This window comes from Chlamydotis macqueenii, chromosome 4 (genome assembly GCF_036417535.1).
Source record: "Chlamydotis macqueenii isolate bChlMac1 chromosome 4, bChlMac1.mat, whole genome shotgun sequence".
In the NCBI taxonomy this organism is placed as follows: domain Eukaryota; kingdom Metazoa; phylum Chordata; class Aves; order Otidiformes; family Otididae; genus Chlamydotis; species Chlamydotis macqueenii.
The window spans coordinates 42728242-42752746 of NC_141559.1; the positions used below are offsets into that span (position 1 = coordinate 42728242).

Below are 24505 nucleotides of genomic sequence, written 5' to 3' on the forward strand. Positions count from 1 at the left end.
GACCAAACTGTCTAATTTCACGACATGATATTTCATTATTTGCTCCATTTATTCAATAACATTGTAGCGATTCATTTGCTACATTTATTCAATAACATCTACTTGAGCTTACCGCAGCAAAAAGTATACTGGAGATGGCGATTCATTCATATTGGTTTCTCAAATAGTGAAAGAACAGAAGAAAAAAAGCACCATGTAAAGATTCCAACCACAATGTGTAGCACTAGAAAGGTCCCTACAAGTATGTAAGACCAAAGGACGGGAAAAAACTGCCAGTACGGTAGGAAATAGAAGAGTATAGGACAGATACTGTATTAAGAGGTACCTTGTACATATAACATTGGCTGAACACATAAACACACCAAATGGAGAATCCAATAGCAAGAAAAAAAAAAAAAGGGGAAAAAAATGATGATTGTTAAAATACAGATATAGGCTTAGGTGAAACTGATAGAAGATTACTTCTTGTACCTCTTCCCCACAAAAACCTAGGAATACTTGCATCACCTCTTTTATAAAGAAATACAAGTTGCCATAAGTTTATCCACGAACTGAATCGCTAGTAAGAAAATAAGGATTCTTATTTGATAATACCTTACCATGCCTTTTCAACAGTTGCACACAGCGTGTATACACTGAAATTAATTTTCAGTATCTTCACTTATAGAAAACAAGAAATATTTATTTTGCCACTGCAGAAATTAATACTTTATACTTTCCTACTACTACTCAAGTCATACATTTTTAAGAGCCACGTTTAGCTTATGTATTACGGTGTAACATACACCTGAAATCTTGATGGATCTGGTGGCTCTTTCTTTAATTATACCACTTAAGACCACAATTTAACCTATTGTTCCAGCTTTCTTCATCTACATATTAACTTATAAATGAGACCATTCCATTTCAGGTGAAGGCAGCAATATGCATAGTCAATCGCTGCCACACCCCAGAGTAATTTAGGGGCAGGAACTACAGAACAGCTCATAGCTCGTGGTAATTTCCCAAATAATTCCTGAGTCAGAAATATTACTAACATAAGCAACTTCTACAGTAGGTTGGAATCCTAAGCTCTCTAAGCATCTGACACATCTGATTTCTCCCCCACATAATTTGTAAGGAAGCTGAACAGTAGCATAGAACAACTTCTTTGCCAATGAATACTTAGTCTCATATTTATCCAGTATTGATCCTTAAAAGGTTTATAGTAAAATAGACTTTAAGTCAATTTTGAATATTAAAACTAAAAATTACTATTGAATAAAAACCACAGTATCTGAAAGCAAATATAAGCTATCCTAAAAAATTAAGACGGTAATGTGCCTAGAGGCAACTCTTGTTCACCCAGTCAGCATGCTGACACCTCTCTCCCTTCTGAGTTAATCAAATAGATCGATTTTTCATTTGGGAAATCCAGATTAATCTAGGTATCATCAGGCATTCATTTAAAATTTGTTTTCTTAAAACTCTGCCCTCTAAAGTCACCAAGATGTTTTTTAAGAAGCAAAAAAGATATAAACAATGAACTCAAAACTTAAAAAACCCAGCAGAAATACTCTTCTCACTGTGAGGGAAGACCTGCTTAACATGCAAGTGATTTGATAACACTTGACGTACAACGCAGTACTCCATCTACAGATGATCTTCAGCTATGGCTGCTTCATGCTTTTGTGCCTGATTAAAAATTTCACTTTTTACTACCTTCTACCTTCTATTTCAGCTGTATCATATCAGAACTTTAGCATATTATCACCAGCAGCACTTACTAAGCTCACCAGATTGAGCATTAAAGCAAACTTCAATTTTACCTTTGAGAAATTAAGGAGAGAATACCATCCCTCGTGCTGATTTGGAGACCTTTGTTATCAGGCAATACTAAATGTACCAGATCTTCTTGGAGCAGAGATATGCCGATTGCTGCCTTACTCTCTGTTTATATTCTACTGACCTTTTGAAATTGGATGAATCAAATTTTATTTTCCTGGCATGACCTGAACAAGACGTCCCCGAAGAGCCTTTACAGCTCTTCTGCCTGTAGGTGGGTGGAAGCTCCAGAAGCAGGAGCAGGAGAGTCTACAGCTCCACAAATTTACGTATTCAGTTTGTGTGGCCAGGTTTTGGTAGTGAGTGGGTTACAAGGATGGCTTCTGTGACGAGCTGCTGCAAGTTTCCCATGTGTCCAATAGAGCCAATGCCACCTGGCTCCAAGATCGACCCACCACTGGCCAAGGCCGAGCCCATCAGCAACCGTAGCAGCACCTTTGTGATAACATATTCTAGAAGGCAAAAAAACCACCAGTGAAAGAGCAACTGCAGCTGAAGAGAGAAGTGGTGAGAGAAAAAACTCTGCAGACACCAAGGTCAGAAGGAAGAAGTGACAGAGGCAACATGTGCTGAACTGACAACAACCTCCATTCCCTGTCCCCCTGCACTGCTGGTGGGGAGGAGGTAAAGAAAATCAGGAGTGAAGTTGAGCCTGGGAAGAAGAGAGGGGTGGGGGGAAGATGTTTTAAGATTTGGTTTTATTTTCATTACCTTACTCTGATTTGGTCGGTAATAAATTAAATTAATTTTCCCCAAGTCGAGTCTGTCTTACTCGTGACAGTAATCGGTGAGTGATCTCTCCCTGTCCTTATCCTGATTCACAAGCCTTTCGTTCTATTTTCTCTCCCCTGCCCAGCTGAGGAGGGCAGTGACAGAGTGGCTTTGGTGGGCACCCGGCATCCAGCCAGGGTCAGCCCACCACAGCTGAGAACAAAAGATCACTGTATTTTGGGAAGAACTCAAGTCACTGAAATACTGGGTGGGTTTTGTTTTGTTTTGTTTTGTTTTTCTGTTGTTTTAAGTGCCTGCTCTATTGGGGGGGGGGAATTTTTTCTTTATTTTTAAAGAAAAAATAACTTTTGAAGGAACCATCAACATAACCGTTTAACTCCATGAGAGCATTTCAAACGTTGAACACTAGTGCAGTAGTCCTTTACAATCCAGAGCGAGCTCACTCAGTTGTCAAGAGGCAGGATTTCAGATGGGCTGCTTTTCCTCCATCCTATGAGCTACCTGCAGTGCGTGCGTGTGTGTGTGTGCGTGTATATATATATCCCTTTGGAATACGTTGGGAAACCTAACTCAAAGCTCAGCTATGTGATCAAAGCTGCAGTGTCTAGCATCTTAAGAGCCAAGTTTTTGTCAGTTTAGCAAAAGGACCTAAGAATATAAACACAACTGGGTCAGAGAGCCAAATTTGATGTCGCCCACCTGACTGCAAGAACAGATTTCTGCAGAACAGCTTGTGGGATAAACATCTCTCTGCTGCACAAAAAAAAAAAAAAAAAAAAAGGCCTAAAATTAGTTTCAGACAATAGCCTTTAAATTAAGATCTCTCAGCAATAATTGTCATGGAAAGCATACTGAATTTTAACAAGAGCAAGTGTGGGGCAAGGCTTCCATTAAAAAACTTTATTGTTAAATCTACTACTATTAAGTCTATACTCACAAAGACTCTGCTGCTTATTACCAGTTCTTTCTCATCTCAGCAACATATTAGATTAAGAGATAAATGAACAGCCTGCTTTCACTGTTAAGAGTGCTAGAGGCTACATTCTGGTTTTGACAGTCACAGCAGTTTTGATACGCCTTGGTGGTACATTTCGTTGCAGTGTTATCGTTACGAACCGAAAAATCCAAACACTCCAAGCACACACAGGAAAATGCTGGTGGGTAAGCTTAGCATTTAATGGTCTTGTCCATTTGAGGATGATTCACTCCAGAGAAGCTTCCAGCACAACTTCATGTACAGTAAGAATTTCTCCTGATTTTGCCACCCTTGGTCTAAGCAACATCTAAAGTAGAGTACTGATGTAAGCTGGACTCCAGTGTTTCGGGTTCCCCTCTCAGCCAAGAGGAGCTCAGGTCATACACTCCTAACAACCCTGGCAGCACATTCCTCTCTTTCTATCACTGCCAATACCAATGAAACAAAACTAGACGCAAGAGGTTTCTTAGAAACTTGGTGTTAATGCTGCCTGGCTGGAAGTATCTGTAATGCCTGTACTAATTACTCCTGAGTAGATTGGAGCAGACAGTGCCAAGCCAGCCCCGCAGCCCTTTCTGTGCACATTCTGCTGGGTGACCACATTTCAGAGTTCAAAACTCTATTAAACGGTTGACATCAATGCAAATTGCAACACAGCTATGAGTTTAAGAATCATTATAGCTATGATAAGACAATCATCACCGAAGCACCTTGAATATAAAAGAGATTTAAAAAAAATAAACTCAAGCCATATAGAAAAGTAATTTACACAAGTTTTTAAAAAATAAAGCTATAAATAAATAAGTAGTTTTATTTTAGAATGGCAAACGGTAAAATACACCCATAAAAATCCTAGTTTTGCTTTTTATTTGAAATATTGCATAGAGTAAATGAAGAACATGGAAAGAGAACAAAGGAATGGTTTCTACACACCAGCAGTTCAGCTTTCTAGTGCCAACATTTTATATAGCACATTACAGTCCCTTTTATGCCCTCATCTGCATGCGTCAAGTAGAACAGTTAGTTTTCATCTAGAGCCATAATATGAGCACATACTTGAACTTCTCAATAATACTACAGTTATACAGCCTCAGTTTTTCTCTCTCCTTGAAGGTGGAAGACTGTGGTTCTATTTTGCTTTTTTAAAAAAGGAAACAAAGAAATATGATATTACTCAGTGATTTTTTTAAAATACAGAATCACTACTTGGGCTTTCATACACTTTGTGCTATAACACAAAGCATATAAAATTTAATAATTTTTTCTACCACCTATAAAGAACATACCTGACACTCATTTCTTATTAAGAGAAGAACACTGAACTGGAAAAAGTGAAAGGCTAGATACAATTTGCAAGGTCATATAAAAAAACTGAAGTCCACATATATCGCAAATCAATTTGTTGGTTTTTATTATTTTTAAGGGAGTAACATTATACGGAAATTACTATTTTTGTTATTTTTTTCTTCAAACTCAATAGCAGACATATAATCCCCCACAAGATCACAGAGATATAGCTAACGAAGTGTAAAATTCAAAGTTATGTATGTTTTTAAAGCTGTCTTTTGAAAAGCTATTTGACCTGTGAAAAAAAAACTTAATTTATGCTTTGATAGAGATCAGTTTATTTCAAAACAATAATGCTCCAACATCTGAAGTTTTATCCCAAGAGATATTATTTTCTCATTAAAAACAGAAGTCAGAAACAAACTACTTTCTCCTAAGTTAATCTCATCTTTACAATACAAAGGAATATGAGAAGAAAAATATCACAGCTAAGCCAACACAAACAACCAATTTTATGTTCCCCACCTGATAGTCCAAAAATAGGGGAAAACCTTGAAAAACTTCAAGCCATACTTAATTTTGTGCTTTCTAGACAAAACATAAAATCATAATTATTTTATCTCGCCAAATAATTCATTGATGATACATACAAGGAAATTAAGAAAAAAAAAAGAAAAAGGTGCTATTTCAATAAAAAGTGTCATTAGTACCTGCAACACATGATTCAACATGACGTGAGATCCAACCACCAGACCACAGATGTCTTGGCACGGATTTCCCTTAACCTCTATTACAGCAGTGAAAGGGATTGCAAAACAATTCTCTGGCCCAATGACCCAAGCACTCGCCTGGGATGTCGGCAGTTGGGTTTTAATCCTTCTTCCAGTGGATATTTTATTTTCACAGAACAACTTCAGTTTTAGAAAAAGGGGACAAAAGCCTACATGATTAAGTAACTACAATCACCAATATCAATCTTCACACTATGTTAAATACTGAACCAAAGGCTCAATTGTCTTAATTAAGGCGATTCACTTAAGGCAGATTGCATACTGACAAAGTGATAAAACAGAAAAAACATAGCACTTCAGTATCCAATGCTATTTTTTTTCCAGTGTCTTTTGAAAACGTTGTGTGCAAAGACAAATAAAAAAAACATAGAGATAAAAAACAGAGAGATAAAATACAAAATATTTGTTAGCCCTTGATCTGAACAGCTAGCCAACACTCATAGCTCCTTGCTGCCTTACCTCCATTAGAAAGACAAAATGAGAATTCCAGATAGTATTTACCAACAACATTCATAAAGTCGAATCTCTGAAAATAGCACAATCAAGGAACAGCACCCACACACTTTGCAGCTGTCCATGCTACCAGCAAGTTCTGTGCTCTCTTGAGTGCTGTCTGTTGCCTTGCTGGTTCAGGCACACCTCTGCTTCTTTTTTTTTTTTTCTTCTTTTTGACCCTCTAAGAAAACCCATTTTTCTTCAGGCACTACCCAATGACCCAGCTCTGGTATTTATGGCCAGTTTTATCAGTCCTCATGGGGCATTCTCCCCTGTTCCAGATTTATTATGCTGATCAGTGCCTTTAGCAGCAGCCTCTGTTGCTTCAGCTACCACAAGAACACCAAGACCAGTGTCCCTCTAACAAAGGATATCTAACTGCACTTGTTGATTTTTACCAGATCTGTTTTCATGGAAGCCATTAGCACTCTCCTGTATTCCAAGAGAGTATCTTCCAATGTATATTTTAATAGCAAAGTTCAAAACTGCAATTTTATTTCTATAGCTACAAGACCTTGAAAAACATAAACATAGTGAGTGTTTACATAAAACCGCTCTGGACAGACTTCTGTTAAACTTAATATTCTGAATAGAAGAAAGAAATCTGCAAAAAAGTGTTCTATTTTTTCAAACACAGCACAAATCAAATGCTCCACTGAGTACCATTACTAAAGACATTCAGATTAATTTATTCTAATAAAAATCAACCACCTTCTCTGTCGTGGTTTTGTTTAGTAAAGGGGGGGCCTAAGGTGGTAGCTTCTGTAGGAAACTGCTAGAAGTCGCTCCCCTTTGTTCAGTGGACTCGGCCGGGCCTAGGGCAGACCCACTGCTGGCCAAGGCCGAGTTGATTGGTAGCAGAATGTCCCGTGATAACGCCTCTGCGATAACGTATTTAAGAAGGGGAAAACAGAAAAAAAAAAAGAGAGAAGAGAAGATGTGAAGAAGCTGAGTGGGGGCAGAGGCGCAGAGGGGGAGGCGCAGGCCTCATGGGCCTTGCAGGCCTCACCCTCTGGCCTCTCGCCAGGCAGCCGACTGGGCCCGACTCGGTCCAGCCCAGCTGCAAGAAGTGGAGAGGAGATGAGAAGTGAGTAAGATGTAAAAAAGATCCTGAGAGACATCTACCAGCCTGTTGTGAGGAACGGCTGCAGATGCCAAGGTCAGTTCAGAAGGAGGGGGAGGAGTAATGCGGCTCCTGGCCAAGATTCCCCTGCAGCCTGTGGTGACGACCATGGTGGAGCAGGTTGTCCCCCTGCAGCCCATGGAGGTCCACAGAGGAGCAGAGATCCACTTGGAGCCCGTGAAGGACCCCGTACCGGGGGAGGTGGATGCCTGAAGGTGGCTGTGGCCCGTGGAGGGCCCGCTGGGACAGCTGTTCTGGAGAGACTGCACCCGTGGAAGAGATGACCCATGCCGGAGCAGTTCCACAAAGGACTGTGGCGTAGGGGTGGGACCCCACAATGGAGCAGGGGAGGAATGCGAGGAGTTCTTCCCCCAACCATGAAGCAGCGGCGTGAAACAACATATGATGAACTGACCACAACCCCCATTCCCTCTTCCCCCCTGTGCTGCTCGGGAGGGGAAGGTAGTAGAGATAATGTTAAGCTTGGGAAGAGGGAGGGGTGGGGGGAGGTTATCTTGTTCTCTGTCTCATTATCCTGCTGTTTGTAGTAATAAATGAATAGTTTTCCCCAAGTCGAGTCTGTTTTGCCCGTGACGGTAACTTTAAGGATTTCTCCCTGTCCTTATCCCAAACCTCGAGCCGTTTTTCCTTATATTTTCTCTCCCTGTTCTCTCGGAAGGTGGGGGGAGTGAGAGAGAGACTGTGTAGTCTGGTCCTGATCAGGCCTGAACTACAACATTCTCCCAAAACAAAACATAGTTTGGCATACCGTATATTCAGTGTAGAGTTCAGTAACTGGAGTCTGCGCCCAAAACCAGAGCTCTGTGGCACTGACAAAGCCCCGCCATTTGAATTCTGTTCCAACTTTGTACAAAGCAAAGGTTTTCCCTAAATCAGAAAACTACACTCTACAAAAAGTTTCATTGACATTTCTCTTTCCCCAAAGTGAAAGACATGGAAAGAATGTGAACCTGAGTTTTAAAACACATTAATGCATTAAAACCTGGAAAATTAGTGCATAACTTGACTTCAGCTTATGTGAAATCTTACAAATTCTTACTAACTTTCTAGCTTTGAGAACCAGGGGTATTTGACTTCCCAAGAATTAAATGCTGTTCCTAGGAAGATGTGGGGTCCTAACCTTACATTGTAAATAGCAGTTAGAAGAGAGAGCTCCATCATTTCCTAAATGAGACTGCAGATGACATCCAGATATGAATCACAGAATCATAGAATCATAGAATGGTTAGGGTTGGAAGGGACCTTCAAAGGTCATCTAGTCCAACCCCCCTGCAAGGAGCAGGGACATACCCAACTAGATCAGGTTGCTCAGAGCCTCATCCAGCCTGGCCTTGAACATTTCCAGGGATGGGGCCTCCACCACCTCTCTGGGCAACTTGTTCCAGGGTTCTATAGCTCTCATCGTAAAAAAATTTTTCCTAATTTCTAATCTAAATCTACCCCCCTCTATTTTAAAACCATTACCTCTCATCCTATTGCAACAGGCCCTACTAAACAGCCTTTCCCCATCTTTCTTGTAGGCCCCCTTGAGGTACTGGAAGACCGCTATAAGGTCTCCCCAGAGCCTCCTCTTCTCCAGGCTGAACAGCCCCAACTCTCTCAGCCTGCCCTCATAAGAGAGGTGCTCCAGCCCTCTGATCATCTTCGTGGCCCTCCTCTGGACCTTCTCCAACTGGTCCATGTCCTTCTTGTGTTGGGGGCTCCAGAACTGGACACAGTACTCCAGGTGGGGTCTCACCAGGGCAGAGTAGAGGGGGAGAATCACCTCCCTCGACCTGCTGGCCACGCTTCTCCTGATGCAGCCCAGGGTGCGGTTGGCCTTCTGGGCCGCAAGGGCACATTGCCTGCTCATGTTAAGCTTCTCATCCACCAGCACTCCCAAGTCCTTCTCCTCAGGGCTGCTCTCAATCCATTCCCCGCCCAGCCTCTATTTGTGCCTGGGATTGCCATGACCCAGGTGCTGGACCTTGCACTTGGCCTGGCTGAACTTCATGAGGTTGGCATGGGCCCACCTCTCCAGCCTGTCAAGGTCCCTCTGGATGGCATCCCTCCCTTCCAGTGTGTCGACGGCACCACACAACTTGGTGTCATCGGTGAACTTGCTGAGGGTGCACTCTATCCCACTGTCCATGTTGCCGACAAAGATGTTGAACAGGGCCGGGCCCAGCGTGGACCCCTGAGGGACGCCACTCGTGACCGGTCTCCACATGGACATTGAGCCATTGACCACCACTCTCTGAGTGCGGCCATCCAGCCAACTCCTTATCCACCGAGTGGTCCGTCCATCAAGCCCATGTCTCTCTAGTTTAGAGAGAAGGATGTCGTGCGGGACAGCGTCAAAAGCTTTGCACAAGTCCAGGTAGATGATGTCCGTTGCTCGTCCCTTGTCCACCGATGCCGTCACCCCGTCATAGAAGGCCACCAAATTGGTCAGGCACGATCTGCCGTTTGTGAAGCCATGTTGGCTGTCACCAACCACCTCCTTGCTCTCCATGTGCATATGAGGGTGGGGTTATCTGTTTAAGCATGAAGATAATTTCTTCAACATCATAAGATATCCTATGCAAACAAAACTTAAGAATTCCTGGAGGCAATCATTTTACATCTGCTTGAAAAACATGATTTGGAATACTTTGCTTTCCATTTATTACAGGCAAGACTAATCGAGCGCAGCCATCAAATACGCTGTTATTACTGCATACTGGACTACAAGATTTTATTACGTCTGGGACATGTCTAATTACAAAGACCAAGTTAGCGTTTCTGTTTGATTCAGACAGACTACCTTGAACTTCAATATGGCTATGTGCGACTGGGCTTCAATCCAACTACATCTATGTGAAGCTGCACTGACATCTCCTTGTAAGTAGATTAAAAATTTCACACACACTGATTTCTTCTGAGGATTGTGCCTCTGAATATTATAAATCCATACTCTTCCATTACCAAAAGTACAAAATTGGCTCTAAAATAATTTTATTTCTTCTTTTGTAACAATTTCTAATCTAATCTCTCTATTTGCAAACTAAGCAGTACACTTCAGACAAAAATATACATCCACTTGGACACCCACAGCTGACAAAAAAAAACCAAACAAACAAGGGCATAAAACTTCATCAACCAATCTATCTCACTAACTGTTGTAACTCCAGCTAACGTTAAGAAATAAGGAAATCAGTGGTATAGTCTAACTGCATGTGCATTCCAGACATTCAAAGGCTCTGAAAGGTTTAAAGATGCCACTTTACATAAAATTTTACTCAGACAGTAATTTTAAAATTATATTAGAGTTTGAGTATAAAATTGTGTGATTGCTGCAGCAAAAAAAGGGCACAAACACTTCCTGACAGTTGTGCTGTTTTAACTCACACCTCTTTTTTTCTTGGATTCCTTTAGCACAAACTCAGAATATTTGAAACAAGAGTATTTACACGGAAATTTATTTATTTTTTTTTAGTGCAACACTGTTGTAGAAGAAACAGTTCTTCTTCTACGCCACTTAAAATCAATTTTGAGCTCTTTTATGCTGTTCCTTTTACAGGAAAAACAAGCTGGTAAAAATAACAAACGGAAGCATCAACTACATTAGCTCCCTGTTGCAAGCAACACAATTCTGACTTGAATACATGAATAAGCACACATGAGTATATATGTCTATATGAATGCAAACAGCATATACCCACAACAGGAGCTGGAGTAAAAAATAAGCTTTCATTGACCCTGATGATTCTTCCTGGGTTCGGAGGTTTTAGAATGAGAAGATAAACAGTTCTTGAAATTGTAAATTGCTTTAGGAATCTGTTTCTAGAAACAGGCCACTAGCTATTCTATTTCTCCACTGAAAAAAAAAAATTCCACTTATTAGTGAAAGCAAAGATAAACAAAAATCTCCCTTACCTAACAAAAATCCCTTATTTTAAAAATGTAATTCTAAAAAGATAGTTCTCCTTTTAAGCGTATTACAGAAAGGTGGGTTGCACCAAGGCACTGAAAACATACTTAAAATACTCTGTTATTTTGCTTGGAGAACTTGACCCACAAAATTCATTCTTCTTATCTGTCATGATTAAATTTAAAAGAATAGTGTGTAAGATTGTAGCCATGCTCTGTAATGGCAGTAGGATGTTTACATTGTTATTGCTAACTGACGGCCTACACAAGACTGCGGCAGCATGGAAACAAGGTAAAAGAAAATGCTGCCAAAACCAGAATAGTCATAAATACTTTTTTTTTTTTCCTCCTTTCCTTCTTTGCGAATCTTTTCTGATTTCCAAGCAATTCCTAAGACACTAGTCCACTTTTTCTATAATCTTTTTTGGTTTATTGAACGGAACATTTATATTTGTCGCCTTATTGGTTCTATAAAAACTGTGAGGATAGTTTATTGGTAATAAAACTGACATTTTTAGAATCCTGTGAAGAATCAAAAAGTGCTTGAGATACATGCCAGAAATAATCCGCATAGTCCTGAGCAACAAGTTCTTCAACCATTTTAGAACCTAAATATTCTACCTGTCACGTAGTACATGACACACTATTTTGAAATAAACAACAAAAAAAAAATAAACTACACAGTATTTTGAAATTAAAAAACACACATACTGGAGGAATACAGATGGCACGTTAGTCAACACAGTTAATTCTTGTTTTTCTCATCTCTTTTCTAGCCATCTCCTCCATATCAACTTTGCTATTCTGATGCTCTCCAAAACCTTCCTCAAACATCAAGCTACATCTTCAACACCTCCTCCTCACCAGGTCTCTAGTTCAGTTCCGGTGAGCAGAGACTCATTTGTTCAATCTGATTTCCTTCTCTGTCATTTTTTATCCAATCTGCCTGTTGCCATGTTCCAAATATACTACTACAGTTTGTTTTCATTCAACATAATTCACTACCCTCTGTTCCCTTATTACTTGACCTTTTGGGTTTTTATCACCCATCAGTATTGAAGTTTCTCTGCTGTTCAGTCATCTCCTCCCAGAGGCCTTCTCATTCTTTCAATGAGAACAGCAACTGCTTTCATGCCTCATACTCACTCTGTGCTCAGCTCTTTTGCCTCCCTCTCCAAACACAAGGTCACCCTTGGCATCTCCCAGACCTGGCTTGCACCCGGCATCCACCTCTGCCCCCGTGCTGTGTTGAACATGTCGGGCAGGGATCCTGCGGTTTAGTCTTCTTCCACTACAAACTGTTTTTTCCTTCCTCCAGTTCCACTACCTCAGCAGCTCTGCTCAGGAGACAGACACAGCTGAAGTTCAACAGGGCTAGAAGAGCCAAAACTGAACAGAAGTAATATGCAGCCTGCAGAGGTAGCCAATACCACATTATCTGCATTAATGTTTTCTAAATTCTGGTCCACAGAGTACTGACTGCCTGAAAGATTTTCAAAGCTGGCTTGTGAAACAACCACAAAGAAGCTTTCAATCTGCATATGCATAATGACAAGGAAACAAACTGTTATTTTCATTCACCTCACTCTATATTTAAAATTTAACCCAATTTTATTGGGCTGTAAATCAGGAATTAACGCCATTAAAAAAAAATAATCCTTTATAACCCCCAACAAAACAAAGTGATAATCCTTTCAAGTTTTTCCTCTAGTTGTAGGTACTGTGGTAGTGTGTCTTATACTCAACAAAAGTTCAGATCAGCATTTCTCATCCTTTCAAAACTCGGCGTAGATGTCAACACGCATTTCTGGAATACCTATATGTCTTCTGAGAGATTATCTATTCATCTACTTATTGACTATCCTGCCCTCCTTAGACTGACGATCTAAGAAGATTACAGAACCTGGTGGCAAGGCTGAAGGCTTGTTAACTTAATAAGGCTGTAGATTTAAAACTGTGTTAAATTAAACAGGTTTTGAAAATGGCTTAACTCTGCCAGTGTGGATAAGATTTAAGAGTCTCCTCTCAGATCTTTATCTAGCTCATGAAAAAGAAGATTGTGTGAGATAGTAGGGCACTGGCATACACGAACAAGTGAAGGTCCATGAGACGGTGATTTTCTTTTAGCAAGCTCTCAGCTTCAGAATAAAAGCTTCATCTTTACTAGGAGGCACATTACCACAGCACACTGAATTCATCTTTACTGGATTTGTTTAAAATAAGCTTCCAGAACAGCTATGCCCTATATATGCCAACTCAGATCATCACCTGATTGTCTTTGAATACTTTTCATCTTAACACTTTTTAATCAGCCAGAAGTGCCTCATTCTTCCCCAGTTTTTTTTAATATAAATAAATGCAGACTATAACCTAAAGCATTAAGATAGCATGCTAACAAAGAATAGTTGAAGAGACTTGTTTCAAATTATTCAGTATTGATCCTCTCACTCCTCTGTGCAAGTAAGAATACATTCCTTTTCTTGAGTTCAGCAGCTTGAAAGGCTGGTAGGAGTGAGTATTTTTGTCTCTAACTAGAGCTTTTCCAACGCTTGTCTTGTAAAATTGTGGTTCACACAAGATAAAACAGTGCTTCAGTTCTTTAAAAAGCTTTTAATGTACACATATACTTTGAAAGTTTAGGTGCTGAGAAGAGGAAGTCAAGAGAGGTAATACGCACATCTATCCTTTATAAAAAGGAGAGCAGAGTTACCTCACCTTATTGCAACCATTAAAAAAATCAGTTTTGTTAACAAAGGAACGCTAAAGGCTGAGAGGTGCTTCAGTTGTTACAAAGTCCAACAGGACGCTCTCTGATGTCTCTCTTACCTTCTATGCAACAGTGGCAGCACTCTTTCATTTCAGAGAGGAGCAGAATGATATCTGTATTAATTTTTAAGCAACATTGGAATGCTTGCCTTTGATTAAAAATGCACTTATGTTTAATAGCATACTTCCCAGACAGAAATTGTAAAATTATACTTTGGACATTTACAGAAAATAAAAACGGACAATCTATATTCAACTCTGAAGAATCACGCCAACTTAGAAGACAGAAAGAACTGTTAAGCACCAGACCAGAGCTTTTAGTTCAGTTAAAAAAGAAAACACAAATTTTCACCATATTTTTACAAGTGTATTTGGAAGGCTGAGCATACCAGCACCATTTCAAACAAAATTACTCAGCGAGAGAACCAGCGCACACCCATGCGAACAAGAGAATCCTGTGTTTTCATTTTTAGATCAGACACGTTTTTGCAAGTTCTGTTTTTTTATATGCGAGAGTTTAAGTGCTTATGCTACAGGTGGTAGTGGTGGGGAATTATCAAGGGCCAAATAAGACAGGAACAAAGACCTAGACAACAAATTAAACTACTTAAAATTCTGAAGTGTTCATATCCATATGCTACAAAAACCTAACTTTAGATAATAATTCACATGCTCGAGTGACACAACAACTGTCAAATGAGTGTCATAGTCCTAAACTTCTAAGGGTACAAGCATAAATTATTTCCATGGAGGATGGTTCATATGCACCACAGCTGATTTTCACGCACCTCGCAAGCTCAGATTCTGAAATGCTTTGTCAACAGTGTCTATAAATGAAACATGAAGACTGGAGTTTGACTTCTGTGCTTTATTTTCCCCTCAACTGGAGAATCTAAACCTGTATGTATCCAGGAAACACTGACTGACATTTTAAAACTATGCATATAAGCATCACATGTCAAAGAATTCAAAACACCGGACTCAGCTTCTCTCTTTGGAGTGACTTCCATTATCTCCAGAGCATCTTCCTGAGTCCCGACGACTCCCTGACGTTTAAGAGCATGCAGAAGAGAAAACAGACTTAATTGTTTGCCTCTGTGCTGACCAAGATCAGCCAGGGGCTGCGTGCCCAAACTGCATGGCAGGCCTTGCAATAACCATGGGACAAAAATAAAGGAAAGCAGTTACTCAGGCACTCTCAGCACAGCAAGGCCCTAACTAGGATTAGCCCCGCTGTTTAGTCTGACTATCAGACAGAGGACAGTGATGCCATCTCCCCCTCTATACTCAGGATTCTGGTTGCACAGACAATGCTATGTCTGGGAGGCGTCTGCCAAGACGATAACTTCAGCTGTCAGCACTGCTGGGCCAGAATTTGATACAGTTGGAAACCAAAGGAGAACAAAGGACTTCTAAAGTAGTGGAGCTACTGCTTCCTTGTTCCAATGCTTCAGGCTTGGACAGCAGACATCGAAGTATAACTGAAGTCCATCAGTTACAAAAAAATCGCAACACAGCACTCGTAAGGGGGCACATATCACCTCTCAGAAGCTGCCTTTGAAGTAGCTTTTCTCCCCTCTTCCTCTTAGATCTACAGGAAGGTGGAAATTTGAAAGTAACACACACGACACCACCATTCTTCAGTATTCTGAACACATGCGAGACAAGGTTCACTTGTCAGGACAAATCAGAAAGGCTGAAGCAATCGATCCTCATGAGTTTGGAAGGCAAAGAAAGAGAAGATGCGCAGAAAAGAGTACATTGCTGGGATGTGTGATTCTCCCATTTTAGGGCCACTTGCTTCCTAAAATTAATCCAGCTGACCTCAAAGCAGCCATTCTTGGTCCAAAAATATCTGCTCTCTGAAAAGATTTTCATTTGGCAATATGAAAAGAAAAGCAAAGAAACTGATCTAATGCAACTGACCCAAGAATTCACTCTGATTTTCTGAGATTATGCTTTTCTGCCTACTAACAAAGAGGCATCTGACAGGAACTGAGACATAGCAGATGCACACTTTTCCTTTGTAAGGAGGTGTATGTATAAACAGGGCTGACCAGATGATATTTCAGCTTTAATTACTGAGATACATTCTAACCCACACGGGGATGTACATATAGGCAATGATTTAAAGGAGAAGCAAAAAAAAAAAGAAAAAAAAAAGAGACATTTTTAAACCAAAGGAGGCTAAGCAACACAGTATTATTAACCTACACTTTATGCTCTTCATTCATTTAGCAGATTTAGTCATAAATACCACAATAGTGTCTGTAGTCCAGATACTTCAACAGAACATTTTCTTTCTTATTGCTTATTTTATTTTCCCTATGTTTGACATAGTGAAGGACAAATTGGACACAAGAGGGAAGAAAGATATATGTTTTCTTTTTCTTGGAAGTAGTACACTAAGATCAGAGGCAGAGAACATTTGAATAAAAGACAACAACAGAGCCAAAAAAAAAAGACCAAGGAAGGTGTTAAGCACATCATAAGGAGAAGGCCAAAGGCACTGCAAGAGGAAGTCCACCAAAAGAAAGACAAATCATTCAACATTCAAGTTTCCAGTTTTATTATCACAGCTGCAGTTTCAGGCTTGCTGTTTTCCACAGTTACTATCCATACACTAAACACAGGAGTAAGAAGAGGAAGTACTATGTGAAAAACATTTCACCCACGTAAAGGAGAGGAGAGGAGAAGGATTTCTAGCCGATCCCATCCCAATCAGCCCCTGAAGCTCTTCCTACCCTACAGGATGTCTATTAAGCCACCAAACAAGAGGTACCCACTGCAGAAAGCCAGACACTAGGCATACAGAAACACAGCAACAACACTACTGACTGGCTTCTCTAACCAGACCATGGACCACCTACGAAAAGAAATGTTATTGGTTATTTGACTTCTGTGGTAATAAGAGAAAAATTAAAACATTTTTATTCTCTTAAAAAACCCTGCTTCCCTTCATGAGCCCATTAAAAAGTAAGGGCTTTAGACTTCCTTTTTGTGCAGAAGTTCAAATTTTCTGAATGATCAAAGCTTTTTGAATAGAGCAATAACCTGTAACTCACCAGCCGAATTACCGCAGAGAAAAAAAAAAGACCCCATTTTATTTCAGGCAGGCTATTTTAAATGAATCTGCAGAAATGGAGGAATATTACATTGGAAAATGAAGGGAAATAAAGACAGTCTCCTCTTCCACCTGAAAACAAGGCAATCATACAACAGTATTTTCCACTAATACACACACACAAAAAAAAACACTATCAGAGATTTAAGTATCACACTTAAATAATGTGGATTTGTTTTTCAGTTTATAAATAATTTTGCTTCAAAACCTAATTATTTTCAAAATAAAGGGATTACACTAGTTTCACAGTTATTTTATCAAGCAGATTAATGTTAGCTGGTAGGTTAAAGATTGCTATCAAGGTTCAAAGTATGGAATTAAATATTTCTGTACTACCAACACCACTCACATCAGATATTATCTTTTTATTCTTTCCAAAAAACCACTCAAATCTACACACTAGTGTACCAGTCAGATGCAGATTTCTCTAGGTGAAGAACGTAACACCAGCTTCCACAGATTTTTTAAAGTGTCTGGCTTTTCCTCACTGAGGTATTTATGTGATTTCCTATTAAACACCCAAATAAAAAAAAAAAAAAATCCTTTTAGCAATCTAACACTAGGCACTGGACCATCTTTCGTCCAGGAAACGGATTATGAACAGCTCTCCAGTAATGTGGAAGTCAATGATTTAAAGAGTGAACAGCAGTATCTCAGTACCTCAGCTGAGTCTGTGGACCCATTGTAAAACACCCTATAGATACATCCAAAATAAAAAAAATCAATCTTTGCCCTAAAGAGTCCACAGTTTAAAGAGTGAGTCAAACAAAGGAAGTACTGTCAGTCATATCTGCAGATGGGAAATAGAGGCACAAAGAGCTTTAAATGACTCTTTGCAAGGTTATAAAGGATGTCTGTGGCAGAGCCAGGAACTGAGCTCGGAAGCTCTCAATCCCAGCCCAACATCTTTGGATACTGAGACAATTCCTCCTCTTGCTTATCCTCCCTCTCTTTACTTAATTACTTATCTCAGAGAGGAAACACATTAACACCATGAAAGATGGTCTATTTTCCTTTTATATTTATAATCTCCATTAAACTTTATCTAGCTTAACACAGGATACAAAAGCATTACAAAGAAGTAATTAAAATTGTACAAGCAATTGTAAATGTAAAAGCAGAATCTGGTATTTCAGAAAGTGCGAAAGGAAACAAAAGCATGCATATGCGATTTAGAGAGACTTCCCTACGTGTTTTCTAAGGATCACGCCAGAACACGAATAGGCGCCTATCTCCATATTCTGAAATTAAGATACTTCACACATTAAAGTTGCACCTTGACACTCTTTGCTTTTATAGGATGGAATAAGCAAGGATGCATAATTAAAACTATACAGACAACAATAAGACACACTTTTGTTTCTTTTTTTTAAATAAGGGAGAAAGCAGATTTTGTACAAATTTGTACACATACAATCCGCAAAATCAGGTATCATCAAACAATGATTTTCCAGCCTACCACCACAAATAACAATCATGAAACTAACTGCATTAGCCACTGTTTCTTGCATATTTCTACAATAACTTTTTCCCTAATGTGGTATACTTTACAAACTGATCTATTATTACAACATGAGCATCTTCTAAGAGTACCTGAGCAACAGATGTTTACTATGTACTGTTTTATTCTGCTAACTCTTGTTCAGAGATGACATAAACATCTGTTCCAATCTACACCTGCTGCCATGCTTCGCGATCCCCATATTCATTTTCAATCCTTTAATAAAGTTATTGATCTATGAACGCACATTTTCAGTCCCATTGTTGTCTTCCAATCATTAAGAAGTTTCCTTTGACAACTAAGTTCTGCCATGAGAATGGACACGTGAGTTTACACTACAATGCAACATAGCTGAGTATTAGCAGAAACTCATGAAACAACCTTCTGTCTGTGGGCTTTCTTTCCTCTTCAGTTTACAAGAATATACTGCAAACACCTCAGATGTTAGTGGTTCTCAATAAAAAACCTAAGTTTTAGGAATGTATACAGCAAGAATTTATTGATGCAGCTAGAAAGCTCCCTTTAACACCTAAATGAGCATCTTCTAATAGCCTGTAATGTTTCTTTGCCCTCTCCATTCAAGAAGACTTCACCAAAAGTTATATTACCAGAGGTCTCTATTAGCTTTCCAGAGTAAAAACAAGAGAAAAGCTTTAGGACTTTCCCATTATCTACACCGTAACATTTCTCGGTAAGATTTCCCACTGACATACCATATAATATATCCAAATTACACCATCAATACTTATGCTTACTCAGCATAGGCATCAACTCTGTTAGGCATGTCCAACTTCTGAGCTATTCATGCTTTTCTTTGAAAATGAATATAATTTGAATCTTTCACTTATCTCTTCCTGCCTACACTTGGTCCAGAGAACACCTGAAAACATTATTAAGAAATATTTTCAGCAGTGGTGAGATTTTAGACTATCTAGACAACTTCGCTCTAGGTTCTGCTGAGAAGACAGCCCTAACTTGGAGTATATAAAAGCTAGCACGAGAACTGGTATGTCTTAGGCACATACAAATGAAAGGGAAAATAAAAGTTAAATATGTATCATCTTAAATCTATCCTCTAGTAGAGAAATTAGAACAGCTCTCCAACATCTATCAACTTATGCACACAGCTACATTTAAGACTCCTGCAATAAGCATACCCTTGTAAAACTACCGTAAAGGAACCTAAGATAGTATCTGTTGACATACTTTATGAAAATGACAAGATGAATAGCATGAGCATAAATTTGAAAGTAAGTACTCTAAAATATGCTCTTTTGAAGAAAACAAGGCTCATGTGATTACGCAGTCCCTCAACAGCCCCCAGTAACTTGCTCCTGATGGCCAGTCCCAAGCAGATTTGACAGCAGGCTGTGGTTCTTAAAGCTCTTCCAAGCTGTCAACCTAGCTGAAGACTTTCCACTTTAAAAAAAAAAAAAAGAGAGAAAAGTATTGAATTAGCATCCGTACCAGTAAGGAAGCTGCAGCATGAGCGTAACTATTATTTGTTCTGCCAAGCAAGCTGGCTGCTCGGAACAGAAGAGCTTAGGCAGTCACCAGGGTTTTCCATCAGGTACAGCAGTATGCTGCCTTTGTCCAACTGGTACCCGGGGAAAGGCACAGAAGGCTTTATGCATCAAAATAGCAGGGAACAGAAAGAGGCTAAGAGCTTGCAGGGAGAAATAGCAGTTGTTACAGCAGTGAAAGATTATGGAGGCTGCAGAAAGAAACAGGGCAATTGCAGTTGGGGAGATACAAGTTAATCCCCACCACCCACCCAGCTTCATTAGTTTTAAGACTCAAGGAACCATTTGTTTGTTTATTGCCATGTGTCACCACATACATATAGAGAATCCAATATACATAGTACAGCGCAATAACAGGGCGGGCAGCTCCATAACCATTGATACAGTTCAGGAAACCACGCTGCAGTACATGCTGTATTAACCTTTTCTGAAAATTATGGCATCCTCTGAAAGCATATTTATGAGCTTAGTATTTCTTCAGGGTATAAGCAGAATGTTTATGACTTGACAGCCTTCATCTATGTTCACTTCATTTAACGTAACAGCAACTTTCATTTACTAGTTCCCCTTCAGCAAAATTAGTTTAGGAAATCTGACTCTGCCACTCATCTAGAAACAGATTTTCCTCTCCAGTTCCCAGAGAGGAACTGTATTTGCAATCATCTTTATGTTATAGTTAGCAAAACAAGTAGGGCATTCACTTCAACATTGTCCATTAAATTGGCATTTTGTTTTCTGGACTTGTTCTAAAAAAAGCTTTTCATACAGAAAAATGAAAAGAAGAAGTTCTTATCTCCTCCTTCTTCAGAGTTGGCTCGTGTTCTTAAAAGTACTGCCTTCCTAGCAAAAAAGGCTCTGGACAAAGTAGACAAAAGATGAGAAGATCATCTTTCCCCATCTCCCAAAGGAAAGAAGACACAAGAATGCCTGTGAAATCTCAGAAACAAAGATGTATTCAGACCTACTGCAAAATGTTGAAATCTATTACTAATATACACTGAGTATCAGTTAATTGCATGAGGAATGCACATGCTCAAAACTTTAACATATCATAGAATGGTTAGGGTTGGAAGGGACCTTCAAAGGTCACCTAGTCCAACCCCCCTGCAAGGACCAGGGACATCCCTGACTAGGTCAGGTTGCTCAGAGCCTCATCCAGCCTGGCCTTGAACGTTTCCAGGGATGGGGCTTCCACCACCTCTCTGGGCAACTTGTTCCAGGGTTCTACAACTCTCAGTGTAAAAAATTTTTTCCTAATATCCAATCTAAATCTACCTCCCTCTATCTTGAAACCATTAATCCTTGTCCTATTTCAACAGGCCCTACTGAACAGTCTCTCCCCATCTTTCTTGTAGGCCCCCTTGAGGTACTGGAAGGCTGCTATAAGGTCTCCCCGGAGCCTCCTCTTTTCCAGGCTGAACAGCCCCAACTCTCTCAGCCTGTCCTCATAGGAGAGGTGCTCCAGCCCCCTGATCATCTTTGTGGCCCTCCTCCACACCCTCTCCAACAGGTCCATGTCCTTCTTGTGTTGGGGGCTCCAGAACTGGACACAGTACTCCAGGTGGGGTCTCACCAGGGCAGAGTAGAGGGGGAAAATCACCTCCCTCGACCTGCTGGCCACGCTTCTCTTGACGCAGCCCAGGATGCGGTTGGCCTTCTGGGCCGCAAGGGCACATTGCCGGCTCACGTTGAGCTTCTCGTCCACCAGCACTCCCAAATGTTATCACTTTCTACTCTGTACAACATCTGGAAATGCAAATGTTGCATAAGAAGACATTATAGAACATTAAAAAAAGAGAGAACATTCCATATTCAGTTTTACTTTTTTCTAAAATATAAAAATTTTTTATATTTTTATAAAAAAATAAAAAAAACTCTCAAGTGCAGTCATTCACATATACTGTACACTGCTGCACCGGAAGCCTTTTTGGAGGAGAGGAAATGTCTGAAAATATACAGTTATTTACAAAGGTCAACACAAAAATATATAGACAAGTTAAATGAGTGTTTTGCTTTGTTTTAAATGAAAGAGCTTTTGCAAATGCAAGGTATTGTGGTAAACACCTTGAGGTTCTGGAGAGGATCACATTGGTTTTGATACTGCAGTATTTTTTTTTTTTTAAGGTTTACCTTCTGAAAGGAAAAACAAAAAAAAAAGACAGCACATCATCTTCTCTCCTCCTTTACCAATTAATCTATATACAAAACAAAACTCATTACGAGGAAGTCCCACAATAAGTATTATTTTTATATTCTAAAGAACCTAATGAGAGTCTCTACCAAGCAGAGAAAACAATACAAACGAACGGAATAATACCTGTATTTTAAATCCTCATGCAAACTTAAGAGGTATATCTAAGATGTTTTCTAAGAGACTCCAATCGTGTAAGTACAACTGAGGACAAAACAGTGTAAGGTTTCCTTGGCTGGGTAAGCAAACTAAATCATTCAGTTATACTTTAAAATAAAGACTAGTCCTGCCAAACATACATTTAGCCCTCTCCTTGGAACTCCTCAAGATGTTTCTTAAAACTAAAATAAACTTCACAAGAAGGAAACCACCTAAACCATTCAAAAACTTCGCTTCAAACACAAGAACTGAATACGCAAGCACCACAAAGTGAGGAGCAAGACCTTTCAGAGAAGCTGTTTTGCTTTGGCATTAGATAAAACAGAGGAAGGTCAGTCATCTCATGAAATTATTTTTCCTGATACAGGCTCTAGAATGGATAATCATAAACGAGGCTACTGAGTCTTGATTATAAGGTATGACAGAGTCTACAGGTTGCACAGATCCTGGGAAGGAACAGGAGTACAGACAGAAGGCAATGTTTTCCCATACTACTACAGAGATTTTCTAAATTACTTAGAAAAAAAATACTTTGAGGAAAAACTAATTAAAGGGTTGAGAACTGAGAGTACAAATAACTTACCAGACCACAGTAACTCAAAGATTTCCTTTTAAAGGAAAAGAAGTAAAAATGTGGCTCCTTAGAAGCCAATGGCAAAACCTTCATCGGCTTCAACAAGAACATAACCTCCCCGCTTATGTTTAACATCCGTTAAATCTAATTCAAAGGAAATTTACTGACAGTCTGAATCATTACAGAAAGTGCAAGAGCCAAAATAAAATCTCTAATCTTGCAGTTGACACATCAAGAACAATTTCAAGTGTTCTTCACAGGATGTTTATCCTTAACAATTATTTATGCTCTCCACATAAACTACCTTGTTCTATTTGACTTCCTTTTAACATGACAAAGAAGGTATCAAGATGCTTTTCTTCTCCCTACCTAAACAGCCGGGAGTTTTAATAAGAATGCATTATTACTGGTATTTACATAACAGTAAACCAATACTGATAAGAACACTGATTTAGATTTCTAGCAAAACACAACAGTTCTCAAAAATACTCTTTTGCCATATTTACTACCTGACTGCCCTTATTGTGAAGTAGAGGCCATCAACCACTTTGAAACAGTACAGGAAAATATACGATTGCAACAAAATGCTGTCACCACACGGTACTTACCCTAACAGGAGGGCTCCGTGCTTGCACCCTTTGCTGCTGTCCAACTTGAGAGCTCTGCAGGTCCTTCGATCCGCAATTAGCTACAGTGGTGATGGGGACCCTTAAAGCATTTGTGCTACCAGTCCCACCACCAGCGACGGGCTTTCGAGGTCTCTGTTTGATGCCATCCAGTAGTCTAACAAGCAAAATATTACTGGGAAGTTCATCAACACTGCAGTCCACTAAAGTCCTGCACTCTGGGCATCGAAGTTCATTTCTAGAGCTCACAATGCCCAGCAGACAGCGTTTACAAAATGTGTGTTGGCAAGGCAAGACTTTTGCAGAAGCATCAAGGCGTTCTAAGCAAACAGGACACTCCAACAGATCCAGCAAAGCTGATTCATCCATTTTCTTTGTATTACTTCACCAAAACCCAAATCTTCGTAGAATTTGCGTGTTTTGAGCACTCCAAGGATATCATGTTACATCCATTCCTTTTCTGACTGCACTCTGAAATTTTTTGACAAAAAAGTATTAATACACTGGAAAGAGAGTCAGCAAGGCTATTTTATATGAAGATGTTCATACAAAGAGCAAAATAAAAGATCTCTAGGTTAATTCAGTAGATATTTTCAACACACGAAAGAAACATTAAAATAACAATAACTAATAATAGCAACCTACAGTAATATATGTATTTAGTTAAAATATTATAACAAACGCTAACAGCTAAGGTTTTTAAATTCAAGTTCTCATAAATTTTAATAATGATTGCTTCTGTTTTCTCAAATTATTCCAGAACGAAGAGCTATCCACAGTACAGGATTATAATAAAGCTCACTTCTCATCGTTCCTGCTTAACACACTTGTATCGCCGAACGTTTGTTTGAAATCAGCTCTTTCCACTACGAAAAGAGGGCAACAGTAACTACAACTGGGT

At 39.5% G+C, this 24505-nt stretch overlaps 1 protein-coding gene across 1 annotated transcript in view; it reads right to left on the bottom strand.

The window, feature by feature from the left end:
- SH3RF1 (SH3 domain containing ring finger 1) overlaps positions 1-24505 on the bottom strand; it is an 89177-nt gene that overhangs the window by 63574 nt on the left and 1098 nt on the right. The window contains exon 2 of the mRNA XM_086747117.1: positions 23587-24075. Coding sequence (XP_086603243.1) covers positions 23587-23973 — 387 coding nt within the window. The 5' untranslated portion in view covers positions 23974-24075. The remainder of the gene's footprint in view (positions 1-23586; positions 24076-24505) is intronic.